General features: G+C 51.9%; 1 protein-coding gene across 16 annotated transcripts in view; it reads left to right on the forward strand.

Annotated features, from left to right (window-relative positions):
- The window catches only part of MGRN1 (mahogunin ring finger 1), a 65368-nt gene that overhangs the window by 2012 nt on the left and 40187 nt on the right, over nucleotides 1-23169 (forward strand). For all 16 annotated transcript variants that reach the window (XM_063654789.1, XM_054453142.2, XM_054453138.2 and 13 more), the window contains exon 2: nucleotides 22419-22537. In XM_063654789.1, coding sequence (XP_063510859.1) covers nucleotides 22419-22537 — 119 coding nt within the window. The remainder of the gene's footprint in view (nucleotides 1-22418; nucleotides 22538-23169) is intronic.

Below are 23169 nucleotides of genomic sequence, written 5' to 3' on the forward strand. Positions count from 1 at the left end.
ATGAGCATGGGTTGACTGAGAGCATCTAGCTCCAAGTCTTACCCTCCATCTCCTTGTGGGGTCATTTGTGGTGGAAAGGAGAGAAGGAAGAGGAGAGAGAACTTGGGCATCGTGGGCACATCTAAGATTGGGTCCTCAGATCCTGGCGTCTCATCTGATCTGATGTCTCAGTCTCCTGGGTGTCTCTGGACACCCACAGGCCAGATTTCTCTGAGTGTGGGCCAGGTCCACAAGAGGGGGAGGACTGCTAGACATGCCAGGGCCTGCCTGGGACCCCCTGGGGCCTGGGAGCCTGCATTTCTAACCCATTCCCCACGTAGGTTTTACGTCCACTCAGGTTTGAAAAACTGCTCTGCCCAGGTTTTGTAAGGTGTGACTAGGTGAGGGCCTGGGGCGACTGGGATGAAGTGAGGAGAACCAGCACAGTTTGGGGGCACTCTGAAGGGGATGGACTCAGAGCTAGGCAGAACGCACTGTTGCCTGCCTGCTGGGGAGAGCACAGCTGTATCCCAGGCCCAGCAGCGGGGCAGCCTGGCCTTTGGGTGGTTCGGCCCTGGGGTTTCCCTGGAGGTTCCGAGGGCTGACGGCCCCGCATCAGATGGAGCAGTTTGCTGTTGTCCTCTTTCATCTCTGATGTTCTTCTAGCCTGTCTCTGGCTGAGTGACCTTGGTCGAGGTTGCTTAACCCCCTGGATCCCAGTTTCCTGATCTGTAAAACGGGGTGATGCTTATACAGCCCTGAGAACCACACCTGGCTCAGAAGTCCCCAAATGGTAGCTGCTACAATTGCTCATAAAGGAAGATAAGTGACTGGCTAATGACCGTAATCATAGTAAGCAGTGGCATGACACAGATATCAAAAAGTTGAGTGGCACTTCCTGTCTCCTGGGACCTGAGCTCACTTGATGTCCGTTCTTCACTTGGGCTGGACAAAATAACATATATGGCATTTACAGCCCACTTTGGGATCCCACTGTGGCTGAAATGTCATTGCTAATCACTCTTGGCCCTCCCTCCCACTGAGCACCCATCACAGAACACTCGAGTCAGCCACTATTGGTTGGTGTTGGCACTCAGGTGAAACCCATCAGCTGCCTGGGTCATGTTGCCAGTGCCAGCAGTGTTCTGGGCCCGTCCAGTCCACAGGTCCTCTGCAGCTATGCTTTTTCCCTTTCTCTTCTCCATCCTTCCCTGGGACCTTGCAGACACTTGTTGTTCTCTTTGTTCATCTCTTCCGGTCCTTGCCTTTGTGCCCCACGGGTTTCCTAGACTCCCCTCCTCTCCTCTCTCCTTAACGAGAACTCCGTAAGGTGGAGGGTGGGAGGCAGGCCTGGCCTCAGCAGCATTTTGGTGTGTTTCCCCAAGGGCAGACTGGGGACCGTGGAGACGTTTGAGATGATTTTAGGGGTTGCCTCCATGGACCATTCAGTCACCCAATGAGAAAACTTTCTTTTCACATCTCTGTCAGTTTTGTTCATTATGTCAAGGAGAAAGAGTCACTGAGTGGTAATATATGCATTTGTAACACCTAACACTGTCCAGTTTTCTTAATGGAACTTTCAGCATGTTCTGCAGCAGTGCTCAGCTTGAATTTAATATTTGCTTTGTTTTCACTATATCTATTTTACTCTTCATAGCTTTATTGAGATGTAGTTCATGTACCACACAACTCATCCATTGTAAACATGATTTGATGATTTTTAGTTTAATTATAGAATTGTGCAGTCGTCTGGCCAGGCGCGGTGGCTCACGCCTGTAATCCCATCACTTTGGGAGGCCACGGCGGGCAGATCACAAGGTCAGGAGATTGAGACCATCCTGGCTAACACAGTGAAACCCCATCTCTACTAACAATACAAAAAAATTTAGCCGGGTGTGATGGCAGGCGTCTGTAGTCCCAGCTACCGGGAGGCTGAGGCAGGACGAATTGCTTGAAGCTGAGAGGCGGAGGCTGCAGTGAGCTGAGATTGCGCCACTGCACTCCAGCCTGGGTGACAGAGCGACACTCCGTCTCAAAAAAAAAGACTGGGTGCGGTGGTTCACGCCTGTAATCCCAGCACTTTGGGAGGCTGAGGCGGGCGGATCACAAGGTCAGGAGAGCAAGACCATCCTGGCTAACACCGTGAAGCCCCATCTCTACCAAAAATACAAAAAATTAGCCGGGTGTGGTGGTGGGCACCTGTAGTCCCAGCTACTCAGGAGGCTGAGGCAGGAGAATGGTGTGAACCCGGGAGGCGGAAGTTGCAGTGAGCCGAGACTGCGCCACTGCACTCCAGCCTAGGTGTCAGAGTGAGACTCCGTCTCAAAAAAAAAAAAAAAAAAAAAAGAATTGTGGCCAGGCGCGGTGGCTCACGCCTGTAATCCCAGCACTTTGGGAGACTGAGGCGGGCAGATCATGAGGTCAGGAGATCGAGACCATCCTGGCTAACATGGTGAAACCCTGCCTCTACTAAAAATACAAAAAATTAGCCGGGCGTGGTGGCAGGCGCCTGTAGTCCCAGCCACTCGGGAGGCTGAGGCAGGAGAATGGCGTGAACCCGGGACGCGAAGCTTGAAGTGAGCCGAGATCACTCCAGCCTGGGCGATAGAGCGAGACTCCGTCTCAAAAAAAAAAAAAAAGGAGGGGACATTGAGGCAACAACAACAAAAAAGAGAATTGTGCAGACGTCACCACAATTACAGACATTTCCCCTGTAAAATTTCCTTCCATCTGTTTACAGAGTCCCTACCCCAACCCCCACCCTCAGCCCATCAGTGATCAGCTTTCTTTTTTCTTTGAGATGGAGTGTTGCTCTGTCGCCCAGGCTGCAGTGCAGTGGCATGATCTCGGCTCAATGCAACCTCCGCCTCCCGGGTTCAAGTGATTCTCCTGTTTCAGCCTCCTGAGTAGCTGGGATTATAGGTGCGTACCACCACGCCCGGCTAATTTTTAAATTTTTAGTACAGATGAGGTTTCACCATATTGGCCAGTCTGGTCTCGAACTCCTGACCTCAGGTGATCTGCCTGCCTTGGCCTCCCAAAGTGCTGGGATTACAGGTGTGAGCCACCATGCCCAGCCTTTTCTGTTTTTTTTGAGACAGAGTCTCGCTCTGTTGCTGTGGAGTGCAGTGGTGCGATCTTGGCTCACTGCAACATCTGCCTCCTGGTTTCAAGTGATTCTCCTGCCTCAGCCTCCCAAGTAGCTGGGATTATAGGCACTGGCCAGCATGCCAGGTTGATTTTTGTATTTTTAGTAGACACGGGGTTTCACCATGTTGGCAAGGCTGGTCTCGAACTCCTGACCTCAGGTGATCCGCCCACCTTAGCTTCCAAAGTGCTGGGATTACAGGGGTGAGCCACTGCGCCTGGCCTGCTTTCTGTTCGTATATTTGTGTGTGTGTGTGTGTGTGTGTGTGTGTGTGTGTGAAAATTGTCTATTTGAGTCTTTTATCCAATTTTCAAAAACTGGATTGTTTATCTTACGGAGTTGTAACAAAGAGTTCTTTATGTATTCTGGATAGGATTCTCCTGTCAGCCATGTGATTTGCAAATATTTTCTCCCAGTCTGGCTTGTCTTTTAATTTTCTTAATGGTGTTTCTTTTGAAGAGCAAAAGTTTTGAATTTTGACGAAGTCTCATTTATTGCTTTTTAAGTGAATACTGCTTTTGGAGTTATGTTTAAGAAATCTTGGGGCCAGGTGCGGTGGCTCATGCCTGTAATCCCAGCACTTTGGGAGGCCAAGGTGGGCGGATCATGAGGTAAAGAGATTGAGACCATCCTGGCCAACATGGTGAAACCCCATCTCTACTAAAAATACAGAAATTAGTTGGGCGTGGTGGTGCACACCTGTAGTCCCAGCTACTCAGGAGGCTGAGGCAGGAGAATTGTTTGAACCCGGGAGGCGGAGGTTGCAGTGAGCTGAGATCGCGCCGCTGCACTCCAGCCTGGTGAAAGAGCGAGACACCGTCTCAAAAAAAAAAATCATACAGGCGGCTGGGTGTGGTGGTTCATGCCTGTCATCCCAGCATTTTGGGAGGCTGAGGTGGGCGGATCACCTGAGGTCAGGAGTTTGAGACCAGCCTGGCCAACAAGGTGAAACCTCGTCTCTACTAAAAATACAAAAATGAGCTGGATGTCATGGCGCGCGCCTGTAATCCTAGCTACTCAGGAGGCTGAGGCAGAAGAATTGCTTGAACCTGGGAGGTGGAGTTGGGTTGCAGTGAGCCAAGATCGCGCCACTGCACTCCAGCCTGGGCAAACAGAGTGAGACACCATCTCAAAAAAAAAAAAAAAAAAAAGCCCAGGTGCAGTGGCTCGCGTCTGTAATCCTAGCATTTTGGGAGACTGAGGTGGGTGGATTGCCTGAGCTCAGGAGTTTGAGACCAGCCTGGGCAACATGGTGAAACTCCATGTCTCCTAAAACACAAAAAATTAGTCGGGTGTGGCGGTATGTGCCTGTAGTCCCAGCTAATTGGGAGGCCGAGGCAAAAGAATCACTGGAACCTGGTGGGGCAGAGGTTGCAGTGAGCCGAGATTGTGCCACTGCACTCCAGTGGCACTCCAGCCTGAGCGACAGAGTGAGACTCCATCTAAAAAAAAAAAAAAAAAAAAAAAACTAGAAAGAAAAAGAAATCTTTGCCTAGGTCAAGGTCACAAAGATTTTCTCCTGTTTTTTTCTAGCATTTTTGTTGTTGTTGTTGTTGTTGTTGATTTTTTTTTGAGACAGAGTCTCCCTCTGTCACCCAGGCTGGATTGTAGTGGCGTGATCTTAGCTCACTGCAGCCTCTGCCCGGGTTGCAGGGATTCTTCTACCTCAGCCTACTGAGTAGCTGAGATTACAGGTGCGAGCCACCACGCCCGGCTAATTTTTGGATTTTTTTAGTAGAGACGGGGTTTTCACCGTATTGGCCAGGCTGGTCTCAAACTGACCTTGTGATCTGCCTGCCTTGGCCTCACAGATTGCTGGGATTACAGGTGTGAGCCGCTGTGCCTGGCCTTTTCTAGAAGTTTTATAGTTTTAGCTCTTACATTTAGGTCTTTGATCCATTTAGAGTTAATTCTTTTTTTTTTTTTAATTTTGAGATAGGATCTTACTCTGTCATTCAGGCTGGAGTATAGTGGCATGTCAGCTCACTCTAGCCTTGACTTCCTGGCTCAGGTGATTCTCCTACCTCAGCCTCCCAAGTAGCTGGGTTTTCCCAGCTATATGTGTGTACCACTATGCCCAGCAAAGTTTTTGTATTTTTTTTGTAGAGACAGGGTTTCACCATGTTGTCCAGGCTGGCCTCAAACTCCTGGACTCAAGCAGTCTGCCCACCTTGGCCTTCCAGAGTGCTGGAATTACAGGTGTGAGCCGCTGTACCTGACCAAATTAATTTGTTTCACTTATGGCTTGAGATAAAGATGTAAACCCCCCTTTTTTGTGGATGGAATTCAATTATTTTAGTATCATTTGTTGTAGAGACTATCATCTTCCCCATCAAATTGCCTTTGCACCTTTGTCAAAAATTAGTTGACCTAAGCCAGGCATTGTGGCTGGATAACAAAGCAAGACCATGTCTCTTAAAAACCAAAACAATAGCAACAAGAACCCCCCCAGTTAACCATGAATGTGAGGGTTTATTTTGAGACTCTCCATTCTGTTCCATTGATTTATGTGTGTCCCAGAAGTTCTCAACTGGGGCAATTTTGCCCCCTCAAGGGACATTTGGCTATGTCTGGAGACATTTGTGATTGTCACAGCTGGGGGCATCTATTGGGTAGAGGCCACAGGACAGTCCCCCACAATAAAGAATAAATGGGCCCAGAATATCCATAGTGCTTGGGCTGAGAAATCCTGGTCTGTTCTTAGACCAGCAACACACTGGCTTGTTTACTGTAGTTTGATAGTAAGTTGTGAAATCAGGTGGCATAAGTTCTCCAACTTTGTTCTCTTTCAAAACTGTTTTGGTTATGCTAAGTTCTTTGCATTTCCATATACATTTTATAATTAGCCTGTCAATTATTTCTACAAAAACAGCCTGCAATTTTGATAAGTATTACATTGAATATATAGATCTATGTGGTGAGAATTGCTGTCTTTACAATGCTGACTCTGGGAATCCATGAACATGGTATATCTCTACATTAATTTTGATATTTAGCTTCTCAGTTGTTTTTTTTTCAGATGACTTTACCTATTTAAGGCAAGTGATACTTGCCAATCTATTAGTGAGATATTGCCTTCCCAATCTAGTAGTGGTAAAAAATTTCCTTCTCTTTCTCTCAGTCTCTCTCTCTATATATGTGTGTGTGTATATATATATATATATATATATTTTTTTTTTTTTTGAGATGGAGTCTTGCTCTTGGCACCCAGGCTGGAGGGCAATGGCACAATCTTGGCTCACTCCAACCTCTGCCTCCCAGGTTCAAGCGATTCTCTCTTGCCTCAGCCTCCCGAGTTGCTGGGACTACAGGTACATGCCACCACGCCCAGCTAATTTTTGTATTTTTAGTAGAGATGGGGTTTCACCATGTTGGCAGGGATGGTCTTGATCTCTTGACCTTGTGATCCGCCTGCCTCAGCATCCCAAAGAGCTGTGGGCTTACAGGCATGAGTCACTGCGCCCGGCTATTCTTAATAACAGTTTTGTTGAGATCTAATTCACAGCATACAAGTCACACTGAAAATATCCAGTCCAGTGGTTTTTTTTGTTTGTTTGTTTTTGAGACGGAGTCTCGCTCTGTTGCCCAGGCTGGAGTGCAGTGGCGCGATCTCGGCTCTCTGCAAGCTCTGCCTCCCAGGTTCATGCCATTCTCCTGCCTCAGCCTCCCGAGTAGCTGGGACTACAGGCGCCCGCCACTACGTCCAGCTAATTTTTTTGTATTTTTAGTGGAGATGTGGTTTCACCGTGTTAGCCAGGAAAGTCTCGATCTCCTGACCTCGTGATCCGCCTGTCTCGGCCTCCCAAAGTGCAGGGATTACAGGCGTGAGCCACCGTGCCCGGCCCAGTGGTTTTTAGTATATTCGTGTTGTGCAGCCATCAATTCCAGAACATCTTCATCACACCAAAAAGAAACCCAGTGCCCATGAAGCAGTCACTCATGGCCAGGCGCGGTGGCTTACATTTGTAATCCCAGCACTTTGGGAGGCCAGAACAGGCAGATGACTTGAGCTCAGAAATTTGAGACCACCCTGGGCAACACGGCAAAACCTTGTCTCTACAAAAAATACAAAAATTATCTGGGTGTGGTGCCGTCCACCTTTAGTCCTAGCTACTTGGTGGGCTGAGGTGGGACGATTGCTTGAGCTCAGGAGGTCGAGGCTGCAGTGAGTTATGATTGCCCCACTGCACTCCAGCCTGGGCAGCAGAGTGAGACTCTGTCTCCAAAGAATAAGTTAATAAAATTTGGCCAGGTGCGGTGGCTCACCCCTGTAATCCTAGTACTTTGGGAGGCTGAGGCGGGTGGACCATTTGAGGTCAGGAGTTTGAGAGCAGTCTGGTCAGCATGGTAAAACCCCACCTCTACTAAAAATACAAAAAATTAGCTGGACATGGTGGTGGGTGCCCATAATCCCAGCTCTACTCAGGAGGCTGAGGCAGGAGAACTGCTTTAAACCAGGAAGCAGAGCTTGCAGTGAGCTGAGATCACGCCACTGCATTCCAGCCTGGGCAACAGTGCCCAGGCTCTATTTATTAAAAAGTTAATAAAAATTGGCTGGGTGCGGTGGCTCATACCTGTAATCTCAGCACTTTGGGAGGCCGAGGCGAGTGGATCACCTGAGGTCAGAAGTTCGAGACCAGACTGACCAACATGGAGAAACCCCATCTCTACTAAAAATACAAAATGAGCTGGGCGTGGTGGTGCGTGCCTGTAATCCCAGCTGCTCGGGAGGCTGAGGCAGGAGAATCACTTGAACCCAGGAGGCGGATTTTGCAGTGAGCCGAGATCGTGCCATTGCACTCCAGCCTGGGCAACTAGAGCAAAACTCTGTCTCAAAAAATATATATATCAATAAAATTTTTTTTTTTTTTTTTGAGATGGAGTCTCACTCTTTCGCCCAGGCTGGACTGCAGTGGTGCTATCTCGCCTCACTGCAAGCTCTGCCTCCCGGGTTCTCGACATTCTCCTGCCTCAGCTTCCCGAGTAGCTGGGACTACAGGCGCCCGCCACCAGGCGCGGCTAATTTTTTTTGTATTATTAGTAGAGATGGGGTTTCACTGTGTTAGCCAGGATAGTCTCAATCTCCTGACCTCGTGATAACAATTTTTTAAAAAAGGGATTGAGCTTCATAGTAGGATGCATTGGAAGGTAAAAGCAATCCTAACAGGCTGTGAAAATTGCAGCTGCCATTGGGGGCAACCCTGTAGGCGTGTGGTGGGAGGAGCACTAGCTTCAGAGTCCTGGGCTGATGGTAGCCCCAGCTCTGCCAGTAACTTCCTCAGTGGCCTTGGCCAGTGTTTTGCTCACTGGGGCCCCAGGTTTCCCTGGCTGAGCCCTGGGGGTCACCTCTGATGCCCTGGGCCCCTTTCAAGTCTGGCTGCCAGTCCATGTGAGCCAGCAGGGAGGGACAGGCCCTGGCCCTCACCCAGTCCAGCTTTTGTTTTTCATGATGCCCGGAAGTTTTCTGGAAAATGTTCTGTATTTCCTGGGTGACCCTGGAGCGGTGACCACTCCTGCCTGCCCACCTCCCAGACCCAGTGCCGCCTGGGTCCGACATTGCCTGGCTTTCCCCGCACCCTTCCACTGTGTCCTGTGAGGCTCTCTAGCTTTGCGCTTTGGGGTCATCTTGTCCAGTGGAGGACGGCGTGGTATCGTCTGCACCATCCCTGCAGTGTCTGACTTGTGCTCACTGAACAGCTGTAGAATTGCCCAGAGCTCAGCCCCTTGCTGCGCCCTAGGAGGGGGCTGGAAGAGGAGGGGCCTGTGTCCCTCTGCTTGTTTGCGGAAACGCTGACCTGGAGCAGTGTTGGGGGGTCCCTGGATCCTGAGCGAGTGTTCGGTCATTTGCCTTTCCATAGACCTGGGCGAAGAAGCGAGAGGTTTGAGGAGTGACTGAAATCAAGACCTGAGGCCGTTAGAAGAAACACCATTTTCTTAGTTCTTTCATCCAGCTCGCTGGGGACTTGGGTCCTCTCGCGTGGTCTTGGGTATGTGGCGTCAGCGGGGCCTGGCATCCCTGAGGTGGGTAGAAGGTTGCATTGGCTCCCCAGGGCTCAGCACTGGCGCCACTGCTCACATAACTGATGCTTTCTTCTAACAGGGCTCTTGCCCCGCGGAACAGATGCTCTCTGTGACGTCTCTGAGAGCCCAGACTCCCAGGGAGCCGTCTGGGGAATCGAAAGAAAGAAAAGATTGCTTCAGTGCTTTGGGGAAAAAGGGTGTGTGTACACATACTGTCCATAAACATTAAAAATCGGAGGCTGGGGGCTGGCTGCCGGGGCTCACACCTGTAATTCCAGCACTTTGGGAGGCTGAGGCAGGCGGATCACCTCAGGTCAGGAGTTCAGGACCAGCCCGGCCAACATGGTGAAACCCCATCTCTACTAAAAATACAAAAATTAGCTGAGCATGGTGTTGAGCGCCTGTAATCCTAGTTCCTGGGGAGGCTGAGGCAGGAGAATCGCTTGAACCCGGGAGACGGAGGTTACAGTGAGCCAAGATCGCGCCACTGTACTCCAGCCTGAGCGACAGAGTGAGACTCTGTCTCAAAGAAAAACAAAAAAAAAAAACCAATTGAGTTATCTTTTTTTTCTTACTGGTGTATAGGAGCTCTTTCCTAAGTGCTTTTTATTATGGTTTTAATTCTTTGGAAATTGGCCGCCTCAGTGCCGTTTATGGAAGCTAGCCCAGGCAAGAAATGGAGTGTATTGAAGGCTCCGAGGGAAGTCCCAGTAACCTCAGGGGAAATGGACAAGTGGAAGCTGCGGGAACCCAGAACCCCTGTTCGGCTCCAGCCTCGGCGCCGTCCTGCTGTCCTGCAGAGTGCCCCAGCTGCTCTGGCGTGCGTGAGGCCATCGCCACCCACCAGGCTGGTCAAGGGCCAAGTGCTGCCGTCGCCCCTGGTCCCATTCCACAGTAGGGAGAATTCGGATGGCCCAGTGTGCCAATGTCCACCTTAGGGCCAACCAGCCCTGTCTAGGGGGTGGGGGCCGCCCTGAGGGTGGTGGAGGCTGTTTCCAGAAAAGGGGAGGACACACCCCCAACAAAAAAGGTGACTACAGCTTATGCCCCCTCAGTGCCCCCTCAGTGCCCCAGCGTCTTTGCTTAGTCAGAGTTGTTCTCAGCTTTGTGTTCCGCACTGGGAGCCAGAGCCCTGTATTTAGTATGGTATCATGTTTACATATGGAAGGTCTGAAAGGGACATCTAGCCAGTGTGTTCACACCTGCTGGAGGCTCCTTTGCGTAAATTGGCTTTTTTTAATCCTCAGGACGTCCTGAGTTTAGGGTGGCCCTCTCATCTCAAGTTTGCAGATAAAGAAATCAAGGTTGGGTGCAGTGGCTCATTGCCTGTAATCCGAGCACTTTGGGAGGCTGAGGCGGGTGGATTACGAGGTCAGGAGTTTGAGACCAGCCTGGCCAACCTGGTGAAACCCCATCTCTACTAAAAATACAGAAAATTGCTGGGCGTGGTGGCGGGTGCCTCTAATCCCAGCTACTTGGAAGGCTGAGGCAGGAGAATCACCTGAACCCGGGAGGCAGAGGTTGCAGTGAGCCGTGATCGTACCACTGCACTCCAGCCTGGGTGACAGCGAGATTCTGTCTCAAAAACAGAAATAAATCAAGATCTCAGCCCGTGTTGACGTCCCCAGCTGGGTGGGGACTGGTAGTAGGCAGGGAAGCATGGTTGGCCCAGGGGGATCAATGCGTGGGTGATACAGCTGGGTGGGACCCCCAGAGCGCTCGGAGGCTGTGGGGCTGCCACCGCCTCTGGCCTCCCACCTGGTGGGGGCATCCCGGGACCTGATCTTGTGCAGGTCTGGCCCACCTGGGGTTTATTGGCAATGCAGCAGCTGATTTTGTGAGACTGGTAACCCGGAACACCTGTCCTGTTAGACCATGAGAAGAATTTTCAGCAGGTGGAATCAGTGAGCTGTTCGGAGCCCCTGCAGACACCTCATGGCCTTCTCCCACTTCCTCGGGTGGGAACGATGGCTGAGGCAGCCCAGTGAAGTCCACCCCTGGTGTCTCGGGTCCCTGGGCTGCTGTGTTTCTTAGGAGGCAGACGTGCTGGGTGTCTTCATTCACATCCTGGCTTACTTGCCATGGCTGAGAATGCAGGCTCGGGAGTCTGCCCGGGGGTCCCAGTAATAATGTCTCTCACTGGTTGTGTGGCCTGAGCGGGTCACTCAGCCTCACCGGGCCTCAGTTTCCCTGACTGTCCAACACCAGTAACAACAGCATCTGCTTTCATTCATTAGGTGAGTGTTCATCCAGCTCTTACAGGGTGGAGGGTGGAGGTCACGAGGATGTGGGGCCGTGGACAGTTGCAGATGATGCCTGCTTTTGGGCTGGGGAGGACAGAGGGAACCAACAGGTACGCGAGATAAAGCAGCAGTGACACTATGAGGAGAATGGCGGCGGGAGCGTTGACCACGAGCTGGCAGTTGGCCTGCAGGGTGGTCCAGGCTGGCCTCACCGCGGCATCCCAAGGAGGGAATAGCCCAGGCCGGGAAGGTGGGGCGGTGTGGGCAGGGCAGATGGAATCGCTGGTCTGCAGAGCTTAGCCGTGGCCTTCAGGTCAGGGTGCAGCAACCTTCACCATTGGGCATCATTGGGCTGGGGGCATCTGGAAGGTGAGGAGGAAGCCTGGGCTACCTAGGATGGAACAGGCAGGACAATTGTCTCCAAGGCCTGCTTATGACTTGGGCATCCTGTCCCCAGATGCACAGCCTCTGCCTCCTCGGTCGGGGAGGATGAGGAACGCCTGCCTGTGGATTCACACATGCTCCCCGTGTTGGGGGTGTGGAGGAAAGGCCTTTCTGACGAGATCTAAGCCTGGCTTCTTTCTCTCAGGGGTGTCCCAGGGTTGGTGGGTTTGGAGGCAAATGCTTTTCAAGGGTCCAGATCAGGAACCTCTGAGCCGGTGGGCCCTGAACTCTGGTCTGATAAACATGGGTCAGACTTCTCCCTGAAAACTGTGAGCGCGGAATTCAGGCACAGGCAGGCGGGGCAGGTGCTTTCAAGCTTGATAGCAAGGTCCTACTTTACTCATCCACCCTCCGCGCTCCGCGGCTCTGACGGTGGTTTGCTGCAGCTCCTCTGCTGCGTTGAGTCCGTCTGTACTCTCAGATGGCCTGTGCTTCACCTTTCGCCCGCGTTCTTGGGAGGCCTTGCCGCGTCCCGGGCCTCCCGCCCTTCCAAGGTTGGCATGTTTCAGTGATTCGGAATGTCGCTGTTTTCCTCTCGCAGATGTCTGGTGGCGTTCATTGCACACTGTGTACCACGAGATATTGACAAGGTGCAAGAGACAAAAGAGGAGCCCAGAAGGCTTCTTGGCTCACTCTGTGGCCTGTATGGAAGACACAGGGCTGCCCCCCTCCCCCGGCCATCCCCGAGACAGCCTGTGACTTGTGGCCTTGTGGTTTTGGTTTTTCTCAGCTGTAAAGGATGACAAACATATGTATCCTCCTACCTTGAGGCATGTGGGGAGGGGATTGAGGCTGTGCGGGGAACGCCTCCAGGCCTCCCATGGAAGGGATTGTGCAGTTTTCATTTCTGTGGCTGTTGTCTCCCTGTGCAGGTCGCCCGGACACCTGCAAGCCACCCAGAGTCCGAATCCCTCGGGCAGGGAGGCAGTGAACTGCTGGGCTCCAGCACCCCTGGGGGTGACAGTAAACCAGGGGACAAGGATGCCTTTGTTTTAGCCGTGTTTGAGGACTGCCCTGAGGCCCTGGGTCCTTGAGTGTGTTGGTTCCACGTAGCCGGGATTTCCAGGACAACCTTAGGACCCTGTGGCGTCTGTCAGGCTCTTTGAGCCCACAGGAGGATTTTCAGCCATTCTGCTGGGGAAGCCCCTTGGGTGTGGCTTTTTGTGTGTGAACAGTGCCCATTGTCACTGGCGATGACCCCACTGACTCCTGTCCCCGTGGTCCCCCGGCTGCAGGAGGGGAGGTGCCCAGCACAGAGACTGAGAACAAGTGGGCTCTGGAGTCAGGGTGTGCGCCCCAGCTCCACCGCTCATGAGCTTGGGGGCCTTAGCTGAGCTTCGTTTCCTGCATGTTTGAAAGTGGGGGCCTTGTCTGCCCCTCTCTCCTTGGGGCCAGCCGGAAAGGGGGTGAAGGCGCTGACCTCAGCAGGTGTGGAGGGAGAGCCTGGTGGGTGTGGTTCCACCTGCATTCTTTCACCTCCACAGCTGCCTTCCCACTTCTCACTCACAGTCTCCTTTTCTTTTTCCTCCACTCCCTCGGCAGCCCTGCATGCTCCTCTTGGTCCTGAGCTGGTGCACATACAAATGTACACAGCACATGCACGCACACACGTGTGTCATTCTTCTTGAGGCAAAAGAAAAGGCCCGCCCCGCCCCTAACACTTCCCCAGGCCTGGTCCCTTCCTCCTGCCCCATCAGGGACCTAGGGTCTCCTTCCCGTGTTTCTTCTCCATGTGGGGATACCCATGTGTGAGCAGTAGGATTCTTTTTTTTTTTTTTTTTTTTTGAAACAGAGTCACGCTGTTGCTTGGGCTGGAGTGCAGTGGCCCAGTCATAGCTCACTGCAACCTCAAATTCCTGGGCTCACATGGTCCTCCTGCCTCAGCCTCTTGAGTGGCTGGAACTACAGGCACACACCACTGTTCCTGGCTACTTTTTTTTTTTTTTTTTTTTTAAGACAGAGTTTTGCTCTCGTTGCCCCAGGCTGGAGTGCAGTGGCACAGTCTCGGCTCACCGCAACCTCTGCCTCCCAGGTTCAAGTGATTCTCCTGCCTCAGCCTCCTGAGTAGATGGGATTACAGGCACCTGCCACCACGCCCAGCTAATTTTGTATTTTTAGTAGAGACGGGGGTTTCTCCATGTTAGGCTGGTCTCGAACTCCCAACCTCAGGTGATTTGCCTGCCTCGGCCTCCCAAAGTGCTGGGATTACAGATGTGAGCCACCGCGCCTGGCCACTTTTTGTATTTTTTGTAGAGACGGGGTCTCACCATGTCGCCCAGGCTGGTCTGAAATTCTTGGCTTCAAGCCATCTTGCCCACCTTGGCCTCCTAAAGTGCTGGGATTATAGGCGTGAGCCACCGCGGCCGGCCCTGGATTCTCTGTGAGGTGTTTCTGGTTCTTCCCAGTTGGCCTTGTCTCCTGCAGGTGTGAGTTGTTGATTGTCTGCCCCGTGTTGATCATGTAGACCCTGCTCCTAACTGCTGGGGGTCCATCCTGTAACCGTGCACTGTCGTGCATTTCCCTATCTGTCAACATGTGACTTGGTTCCTTTTTTTTTTTTTTTTTTTTTTTAAAAAGACCGTCTTGCTCTGTCGCCCAGGCTGGAGTGCAGTTCCGCGATCTCAGCTCACTGCAACCTCTGCCTCTTGGGTTCAAGTGATTCTCCTGTCTCAGCCTCCTGAGTAGTCGGGATTACAGGCATGAGCTAATTTTTGTATTTTTATTTATTTATTTATTTTTGAAACGGAGTCGTGTTCTGTCGCCCAGGCTGGAGTGCAATGGTGTGATCTCCGCTCACCGCAACCTTCGTCTCCTGAGTTCAAGTGATTCTCCTGCCTTAGCCTTCTGAGTAGCTGGGATTACAGGCACGCACCACCACACCCAGCTAATTTTTTTTTTTTTTTTTTTTTTTTTGTATTTTTAGTAGAGATGGGGGTTTCACCTTGTTGCCAGACTGGTCTTAAACTCCTGACCTTGTGATCCACCCGCCTCGGCCTCCCAAAGTGCTGGGATTACAGGTGTGAGCCACCGTACCCGGCCCTAATTTTTGTATTTTTAGTAGAGACAGACTTTCCCATGTTGGCCAGGCTGGTCTTGAACTCCTGACCTCTGACCTCAAGTGATTTGCCTGCCCTGGCCTCCCAAAGTGCTGGGATTACAGGCATTAGCACTGTGCCTGGTGGGTTATAATTTTTAATGCTTGAATTTTTTTTTTTTTTTTTTTGATATAGGGTCTGGCTTTGTTGCCTAGGCTGTAGTGCAGTGGCTTGATCAGGGTTCACTGCAGCCTTGACCTCCCAGGCTCAAGTGATCCTTCCACCTCAGCCTCCCGAGTAGCTTGGACTGCAAATACGCATCACCATGCCAGCTAATTTGTTTTGTTTTGTTTTGAGACGGAGTCCCACTCTGTCACCCAGGCTAGAGTGAAGTGGCACAATCTCGGCTCACTGCAGCCTCTGCCTCCCAAGTTCAAGCGATTCTCGTGCCTCAGCCTCCTTAGTAGCTGGGACTACAGGCACACACCACCATGCCCGGCTAATTTTTGTATTTTTAGTAGAGATGGGATTTCGCCATGTTGGCCAGGCTGGTCTTGAACTCCTGACCACAAGTGATCTGCCCGCCTTGGCATTCCAAAGTGCTTTGATTACAGGCATGAACCACTGAGCCTGGCCTCATTTTTGTATTTTTGGTAGAGATGGGGTTTTGTCATGTTGCCCAGGCAGGTCTCGAATTGCTGGGCTCAAGTAAACCTCCCACCTTGGCCTCCCAAAGTGGTAGGATTACAGGCGTGAGCTACTGTGCCCGGCCTTGCTTGATTTTTTTTTTTTTTTTTTTGAGACAGAGTCTCTTTCACTGCAACCTCCGCTTCCTGGGTTCAAGGAATTCTCCTGCCTAGCCCTTCCCAAGTACCTGGGACTACAGGCACGTGCCACCACACCTGGCTAATTTTTTGTATTTTTAGTAGAGACGGGGTTTCACCGCGTTAGCCAGGATGGTCTTGATCTCGATCTCCTGACCTTGTGATCCACTCCTCTCAGCCTCCCAAAGTGCTGGGATTATAGGCGTGAGCCACTGTGCCCAGCCTGCTTGAATTTTTAATGCTTGAAAATCTTTTTTTTTTTTTTGATACAGAGTCTTGCTGTTTTGCCCAGACTGGAGTGCAGTGGCACGATCTCGGCTCACTGCAAGCTCTACCTCCCAAGTTCACGCCATTCTCCTGCTTCAGCCTCCCAAGTAGCTGGGACTACAGGCGCCCGCCACCATGCCCAGCTAATTTTTTGTATTTTTAGTAGAGACAGGGGTTTCACCGTGTTAGCCAGGACGGTCTCGATCTCCTGACCTTGTGATCCACTCACCTCAGCCTCCCAAAGTGCTGGGATTACAGGCGTGAGCCACTGCGCCCGGCAAAAATCTTGTATTGATCATATTGTGTGTCTGCAACCAAAATATGCACACCAATTGAAATTAGAATTTTAAATAATTTTACATCATCATAAGCTGTGAGGAATTTTTCGTGGTTTGAATGGCCATTACTAATACCCAATTGATCAAACAAATATTACAGTTTTTATCAGTAAGAAGTAGAAATACTAAAAAACATTGGAAATTTGTCTCTTGAGTAGATGAGTTCCTTTTTCTCCTGGTTAATTCATGCATTCACAATTGGATATAAGCTGTTGCTAAAATGATACAGGTTTCAGCCTCTATTCTAGTTTTGTTTTTTTTTTTTTTGAGATGGAGTCTCGCTCTGTTGCCTAGGCTGGAGTGGAGTGAGGTGGTGCAGTGTCGGCTCCTTGCAACCTCCGCCTCCCAGGTTCAAGCGATTCTGCTGACTCAGCCTCCTGAGTAGTTGGAATTACAGGCATGTACCACCACTCCCGGCTAATTTTTTTTTTTTTTTTTGTATTTTTAGTAGAGATGGGGTTTTACCATGTTGGCCAGGCTGGTCTAGTACTCCTTACCTCAAGTGATCCACCCCCCTCAGCCTCCCAAAGTGCTGGGATTACAGGTGTTAGCCACCGTGCTTGGGCCCCTCAATTCTAGTTTTTTTTTTTTTTTGATGGAGTTTCACTCTTGTTGCCCAGACTGGAGTGCAGTGGCCCAATCTCAGCTCACTGCAACCTCTGCCTCCCAGGTTCAAGCGATTCTCCTGCCTCAGCCTCGCAAGTAGCTGGGATTACAGGCATACACCACCGTGCCCGGGTAATTTTGTATTTTTAGTAGAGACAGGGTTTCTCCATGATGGTCAGGCTGGTCTCGAACTCCCGACCTCAGGTGATCCACCCACCTTGGCCTCCCAAAGTGCTGGAATTATAGGTGTGAGCCACTGCACCTGGGTTCTGTTTTTTAAGTTGAGAAACCTTGATAACATCAATTAGATAGGAATTAGCAAGATTTTTATGTAACAATAGAATCTAATTCCAAGTTACTTGCCAAAAATTGACATAAAAACCTAGTATAAAAATTAATGATTCATCACCTCACAACTTACATCCTTCCAGTTAAGTTTTATTGAGGTAAAATTTACTTACCATGGGGTCACCTTTTTAAAGTGTACAAGTCAGTGATTTTTGGTATATTCAGTCATGCAACCATTACCTTGATCTAATTCTAGAACACGGTCCCAGTTTTGTGATATTACAACCATTGCTTTAAAAAACTCTCTTCTTCCTTGTCTCTAATCTTTTAAAAATAATTTTTCTTGTTTTACAAATCATACATGTTAATTGTAGAAAACTTAATTTTAAAAAGATAAAGGAAAAAATTAATAATCACTTATTACCTATGCAGGTGTTTTAGTTTGTAGCATTTGTTTCTCTGAAGTTATTTATATGTATATATGCGTGTGCATATATATATAGAGAGAGAGAGAGTTGGCGGGAGTGGGGGGGGTGGGGGGAGGGGGAGAGAGACAGGGTCTTGCTCTCTTGCCCAGGCTGGAGTGTAGTGTGGTGTGATCATGGCTTACTGCAGCCTCGAACTCTTGGACTCAAGCGATCTTCCTGCCTCAGTGAGTGTCCTGAGTAGCTAGGACTACAGGCATGCGCTGCCATGCCCATCTAATTTTTAAGAATTTTTTGTAGAGACAGGGTCTCCCTATGTTGCCCAGGCTGGTCTTGAACTCTGGGGCTTGAGCGATCCTCCTGCCTTGATCTTCCGAAGCACCCAGGCATGTACCACTGGCCCAGCTTAATTACTTTCTCTGAAGTTATTGAAGCTTAAAACTACATACTGTAAGGTCTTAGAGCCTCCCACCTAGAACACCAGGCTGAAAAGTGCTATGGAGAAGAATAAGGCCGGAAAGGGGAGTGGGAAGGTTGGTTAGCAAGCTGGGGTGTGGGAGGCTTGGCAAGTTGTAAAAGGGGTGTCAGAAGAGGCCTCGTGGAGAGAGCAGCCTGAGGTGGAGCCGGAGTTCCAGGGAAGAGCTGGATGAGCTGAGGACTCTGGGGCCCCGAGGTGTGAGCGGGTCGGGGCTGGCGGAGTGGCCTTGTCTGGGGCCTTGGAGGCTACTGGGACCTGCCCCAGTGTGGCTGGGACGCCAGCAGGGTTTTGAGGGCAATGGGTCCAGAAACAACAGACCTGGGGACCCAGGGGATGTGGGGAGACTGGTGAATGGGCACAGTCACAGGGCAGATGGTGCCAGAGGCTCTAACCAGGGCTGTGGCTGTAGAAATGAAATCTAATTGGGGGCTAGGAGAGAATGACAGTCACCTAGACCACGTCTCTGAAAGATTCCACATCTCTTTTTGGGTGACTCCTTCAGAATTTAGTGGCTTAGCACAGTCAGCACTTACTACCTCACGGTGTGGGTCAGGATTGGCAGTGGCTCAGTTGGGGGGCTCTGGCTCACTGTCACTCATGAGTCCTCACTCAGGCTGTGGCATGGTGGCTTACGCCTGTAATCCCAGCACTTTGGGAGGCAAAGGTGGGAGGATTGCTTGTGCCCAGAAGTTTGAGACCAGCCTGGGTAACATAGTGAGATCCCATGTCTGCAAAAATAAACAAAAATGAGCCAGGCATTATGCACACTGTGTTCCCAGCTACTCGGGAGGCTGAGGCAGGAGGATTGTTTGAGCTCAGGAGGTCCAAGGCTGCAGTGATCGTGCCCCTGCACTCCAACCTCGGTGACAGAGCAAGACCCTGTCTCAAAAAAAAAAGGAAAAGAAAAGCTGTGGGTGGGCTGTGGTCCTCTGAGGGCTTGCCTGGGCGTGGAGGGGCTGCCTCCCTGGCTCACAGGCCCGGCGTGCCGGTGCTGGGTTTAGTGGGAGGCCTCGGGTCCTCCCCTCGGGACCTCTCCATGGGGCTGCTTGAGTGTCCTCACAGCATGGTGGCAGCTTCCCCCAGAGCCTTAGAAGCCACACACCATCATTTTCATGCAGTGTCTGCGGTCATCGTTTGATGTGGTCACCTGGTCAGCCCTGTTCAGTGTGGGTGCAGTCTACCCAGAGACATGTCGGCCGGGAGGTGAGATGCGTTGGGGGCCCTTGTGGAGGCTGGCCACCTCACTCATCTTCTGCCTACAGAGAGGAAACTCAAGGGGCTTCTTGGACACAAAGTGGTTGTGCCTTGAAGGTGCCCTGGGAGGAGGTTGGAGCGGGAGGCTTCTGGACCAGGGACCTGTCTCCTGCCTGGGGCCATGGAGTGCCCAGTGCCTCGGCCTGGAAAGCCTCGCAGGGACAAGCCTGCTCCTGAGTCTCCCTCCAGACCAAGGCTGCCCGGCCTTCCGGACCCCATCTCACTACATCAGCGCTGGGGAGAGCCTGGAAGGGTGGGGGCTGGTCACCGCTAAGGGTGCCCCCGACAATGGGTCCTGGGCTGGTCAGCAGGGTCACCGGGCTTCCCACACCCTCTTGCTGTGCTGCTGTGGCCCTTGTCTGCCAGCGGCTAGTGCGGGGGTTTCCCAGCAGCCGAGTCCTTCATGTGGTTTTCATGAACATGGTGCACATCTTGGAGGAGCAGGCAGGTGGCTCTGGGCTGGGCCCTTTCTCAGCCCTGCTCCATGACTGGGGCTTGAGGTTGGTCTGAGGCCAGCATCTGGAGACCACCGTGCCCTGACGCATGGTGTGCCTTGTGGCCCCTGGCCCCGCCCCGTAGGCTGTGTGGAAAATTCACCTTTAAAGATTTTGTGTATTAAGATGCACTGAAGCTTTCAATGTGGTGGGGCTATGTGCAAGGCCCAGGTAATTGGGGAAGGCATCCTGGGCTCACTGTAGTGCAGGTGTTCTTTCTTTCTTTTCATTTAAAACCACCACATGGGCTTTGCTCCACCCCTCACCTGCTCTGCACCAATCTCCCTGGCAGCCTCGTGGGCGTGTCCTTCCAGAACATTCTCTGTGTATTCACAGTTTGTGCTGTGCACATCTCAGTGTGTGCAGTGACCCCTCAGAAAAGGATCTTGCAATGTGTTAACTTGTTTTCTTTAACCTACAAATACTTCGTGACTCACTCCACGTCGGTATGTCTAGATCAGCTTGGTTCCAGCAGCTGCGTGGTGGGCCATAAAATCAGGGCGTCACATTTGCTGAAGTAGTTGCCACTTCATTCTTTTTTTCTGGTGGTCATCAGCTCTCAGTGGTCCCTGTTCTGCATGGTGGGTTAGGTGGGGCTGCAGCTCCCAACCACTGTTCCTGGCAGTCAGGAGCAGCCATGCTGGGCACCTGGCTCTGGGCCACCTCCCTTGGAAGGAGCACCCTGGACTCATTGTTGGGGCCCGGCTGGTCTTGGTGGCCGTGGCTGGGCCAACTGTAACTGGGGCCATGGTTCTCAGGAAGGACACAGACCATGCAGGGCCTGAAGGTCTCAGAATTCCCGCTGAGGGCCCCGGGAAGGGCCCACCTGGCCTCAGGTGGGAATTCTGAGAAGGAATAGGGATTCTGGGGCCCCCAGTGGGAATTCTGAGAATTCCCAGAAGTCCCTGCAATACGTGAGGTTGAGGACCATGTAGTCTGAGCATCCCTGAAATCCACAGGCTCCCGCAGCTACCTGGGTCCTCCTCTCAGGGACTCTTCCCGTGGTCACCTGGCCTCTCCCCTCGGAGACTCTGTGCCATGGTCACCTGGGTCCTCCTCTAAGGGGCTCTTCCTGTGGTTACCTGGGTCCTCAGGGGCTCTTCCCATGGTCACCTGGGTCCTCCTCTCAGGGGCTCTTCCCCATGGTCATCTGGGTCCTCCTCTCAGGGGCTGTGTGCCAGGAGAAACGGGGCTGAATCTGGGCGTCAGGTCAGGAATCCAGGGGAGAGGCCATGCTCTCAGTGTTCCTTGGCAGGGCTGTGAGCCCAGGTCTCTGAGGATGCTCAGCTGTCCATCCCCTCCTCATAGGAGAAGCACAGATCTCATGCCTAAGTGTGCCAGGGTCCTGATGGGCGCCACCTACAGCCTCCCGCCCTCACGCAGGAGTCAGACTGAATGAACTAGCCCAGATCCACAGAGACTTCTAAACCCGGCTTGGTGCTGCCATGGAAAGTACACAGGGCTCAGATTTGGGGGTGGGGTGACTTAGTCTGGGGTCAGGGAATGTGTAAGGATTTCTTGGGGTGGCTGTGACAAATGACCTCTAACTGTGCTTGAAACAGCAGAAATGTATTCTCTCACCATCACAGAGGCACACGTCAGAAACCGAGGTGTCAGCAGGGCCATGGTCCCCGAAGGCATTGGGGGAAGACTCTTCCTTACCTCTTCCCACTCCTGGGGCCCCAGGCACTCATTGTCATCCCTGGGCTTGTGGCCGCATCACTCCAGTCTTTGCTTCTGTCTTCCCTTGGCGTTCCCTGTGAGTCTGCGTCCAAACCTCCCTCTCCTTTCTTCTGTTAAGAACCAGTCACTGGATTTAGAGCCCCTCAATCCAGTATGACCTCATCTTAACTTGATCACATCTGCAAAGACCCTAGTTCCAAATAAGGTCACATGCACAGGTAGGGGGTGGGTGTGCGGTAGGACGCGAACTTGGCTTCATCGGAAACACAGCTCAGGCCACTACAGAAGAAAGTGGTGTTGGAGCTGGGAGCTGGCTGACGGGCTGGGAGCGGTGAGGAGCCGTCCAGGGAAGGGTGTTGAGGCTGGTAGTGTGGGGAGGCCAGGAGGCCACCTTGGAAGGCCCGAAGCCAGGTGGCCGAGGCAGAGGGTACGAGGGGCGCCCGCTGGCCTGTCTGCACCAGCTCCCCTGAGGTGGAGCCTTTCTCAGGGCTGAGCTTCTTGGCCGTCAGATGTTCCCACCAGGCTGTGTTCAGCCTCAGAGTCTATAACTGTGTTTCCAGGCTGGGCACCGTGGCTCATACCTGTAATCCCAGCACTTTGGGAGGCCGAGGCGGGCGGATCACTTGAGGCCAGGCGTTGGAGACCATCCTGGCCAACATGGTGAAACCTCGTCTCCACTAAGAATACAAAAATTAGCCGGGCGTGGTGGCGGGCGCCTGTAATCCCAGCTACTCGGGAGGCTGAGGCAGAAGAATCGCTTGAACCCGGGGGGCGTAGCTTGCAGTGAGCCAAGATAGTGCCACTGCACTCCAGCCTGGGTGAAAGAGCGAGACTCTGTCTCAAAAAAAAAAACAAAAAACAATCTATAATCGTGTTTCCTTTTTTAAACAGGAAACTACTTTGCTTCGCACTTTTTCATGGGAGGAGAGAAATTCGACACCCCCCACCCTGAAGGTTACCTCTTTGGAGAGAACATGGATCTGAACTTCCTGGGCAGCCGCCCGGTCCAGGTGGGTCTGGACAGGGCTGTCTCATGGCGATGTGGGGGTGGGAGGCCCGTGTCCCCAGCAGTCTGCATCCCAGCCATGAGGGCAAGCAGGCACCAAATCGCCCCTAAACGGGGCAGAGCTCCTGGCAGGATTCCAGTTGAGCTTGGGTGTGGGCAAGTGCCCTGGAATGGGTTGTGTCTTGGTGCTGCCCCCTAGAGGCCAGGGGCAGGTCACTGGGAAACAGCAGCCATACTGAATGGGTGTGTCTGGGCTGCAACGGCTGTAGAACATTGTGGATTTGATTCCAGCCTTCTTAGATGACTTTCTTTACAAGGCAAAAATAGTATTTACAGACCGGGCATTGTGGTGCACGCCTGTAATCCCAGCACTTGGGGAGGCTGAGGCGGGCAGATCACCTGAGGCCAGGAGTTTGAGATGAGCCCGGCCAAAATGGTGAAACCACGTCTCTACTTAAAAAAACAAAGAAAATTAGCCGGGTTTGGTGGCACTTGCCTGTAATCCCAGCTACTCGGGAGGCTGAGGCAGGAGAATCACTTGAATCTGAGAGGCGGAGGTGGCAGTGAGCCGAGATTGCACCACTGCACTCCAGCCTGGGCAGCAAAGGGAGACTCTCAAAAAAAAAAAAAAAAAAA

This window comes from Pongo pygmaeus, chromosome 18, assembly GCF_028885625.2.
Source record: "Pongo pygmaeus isolate AG05252 chromosome 18, NHGRI_mPonPyg2-v2.0_pri, whole genome shotgun sequence".
Lineage (NCBI taxonomy): Eukaryota > Metazoa > Chordata > Mammalia > Primates > Hominidae > Pongo > Pongo pygmaeus.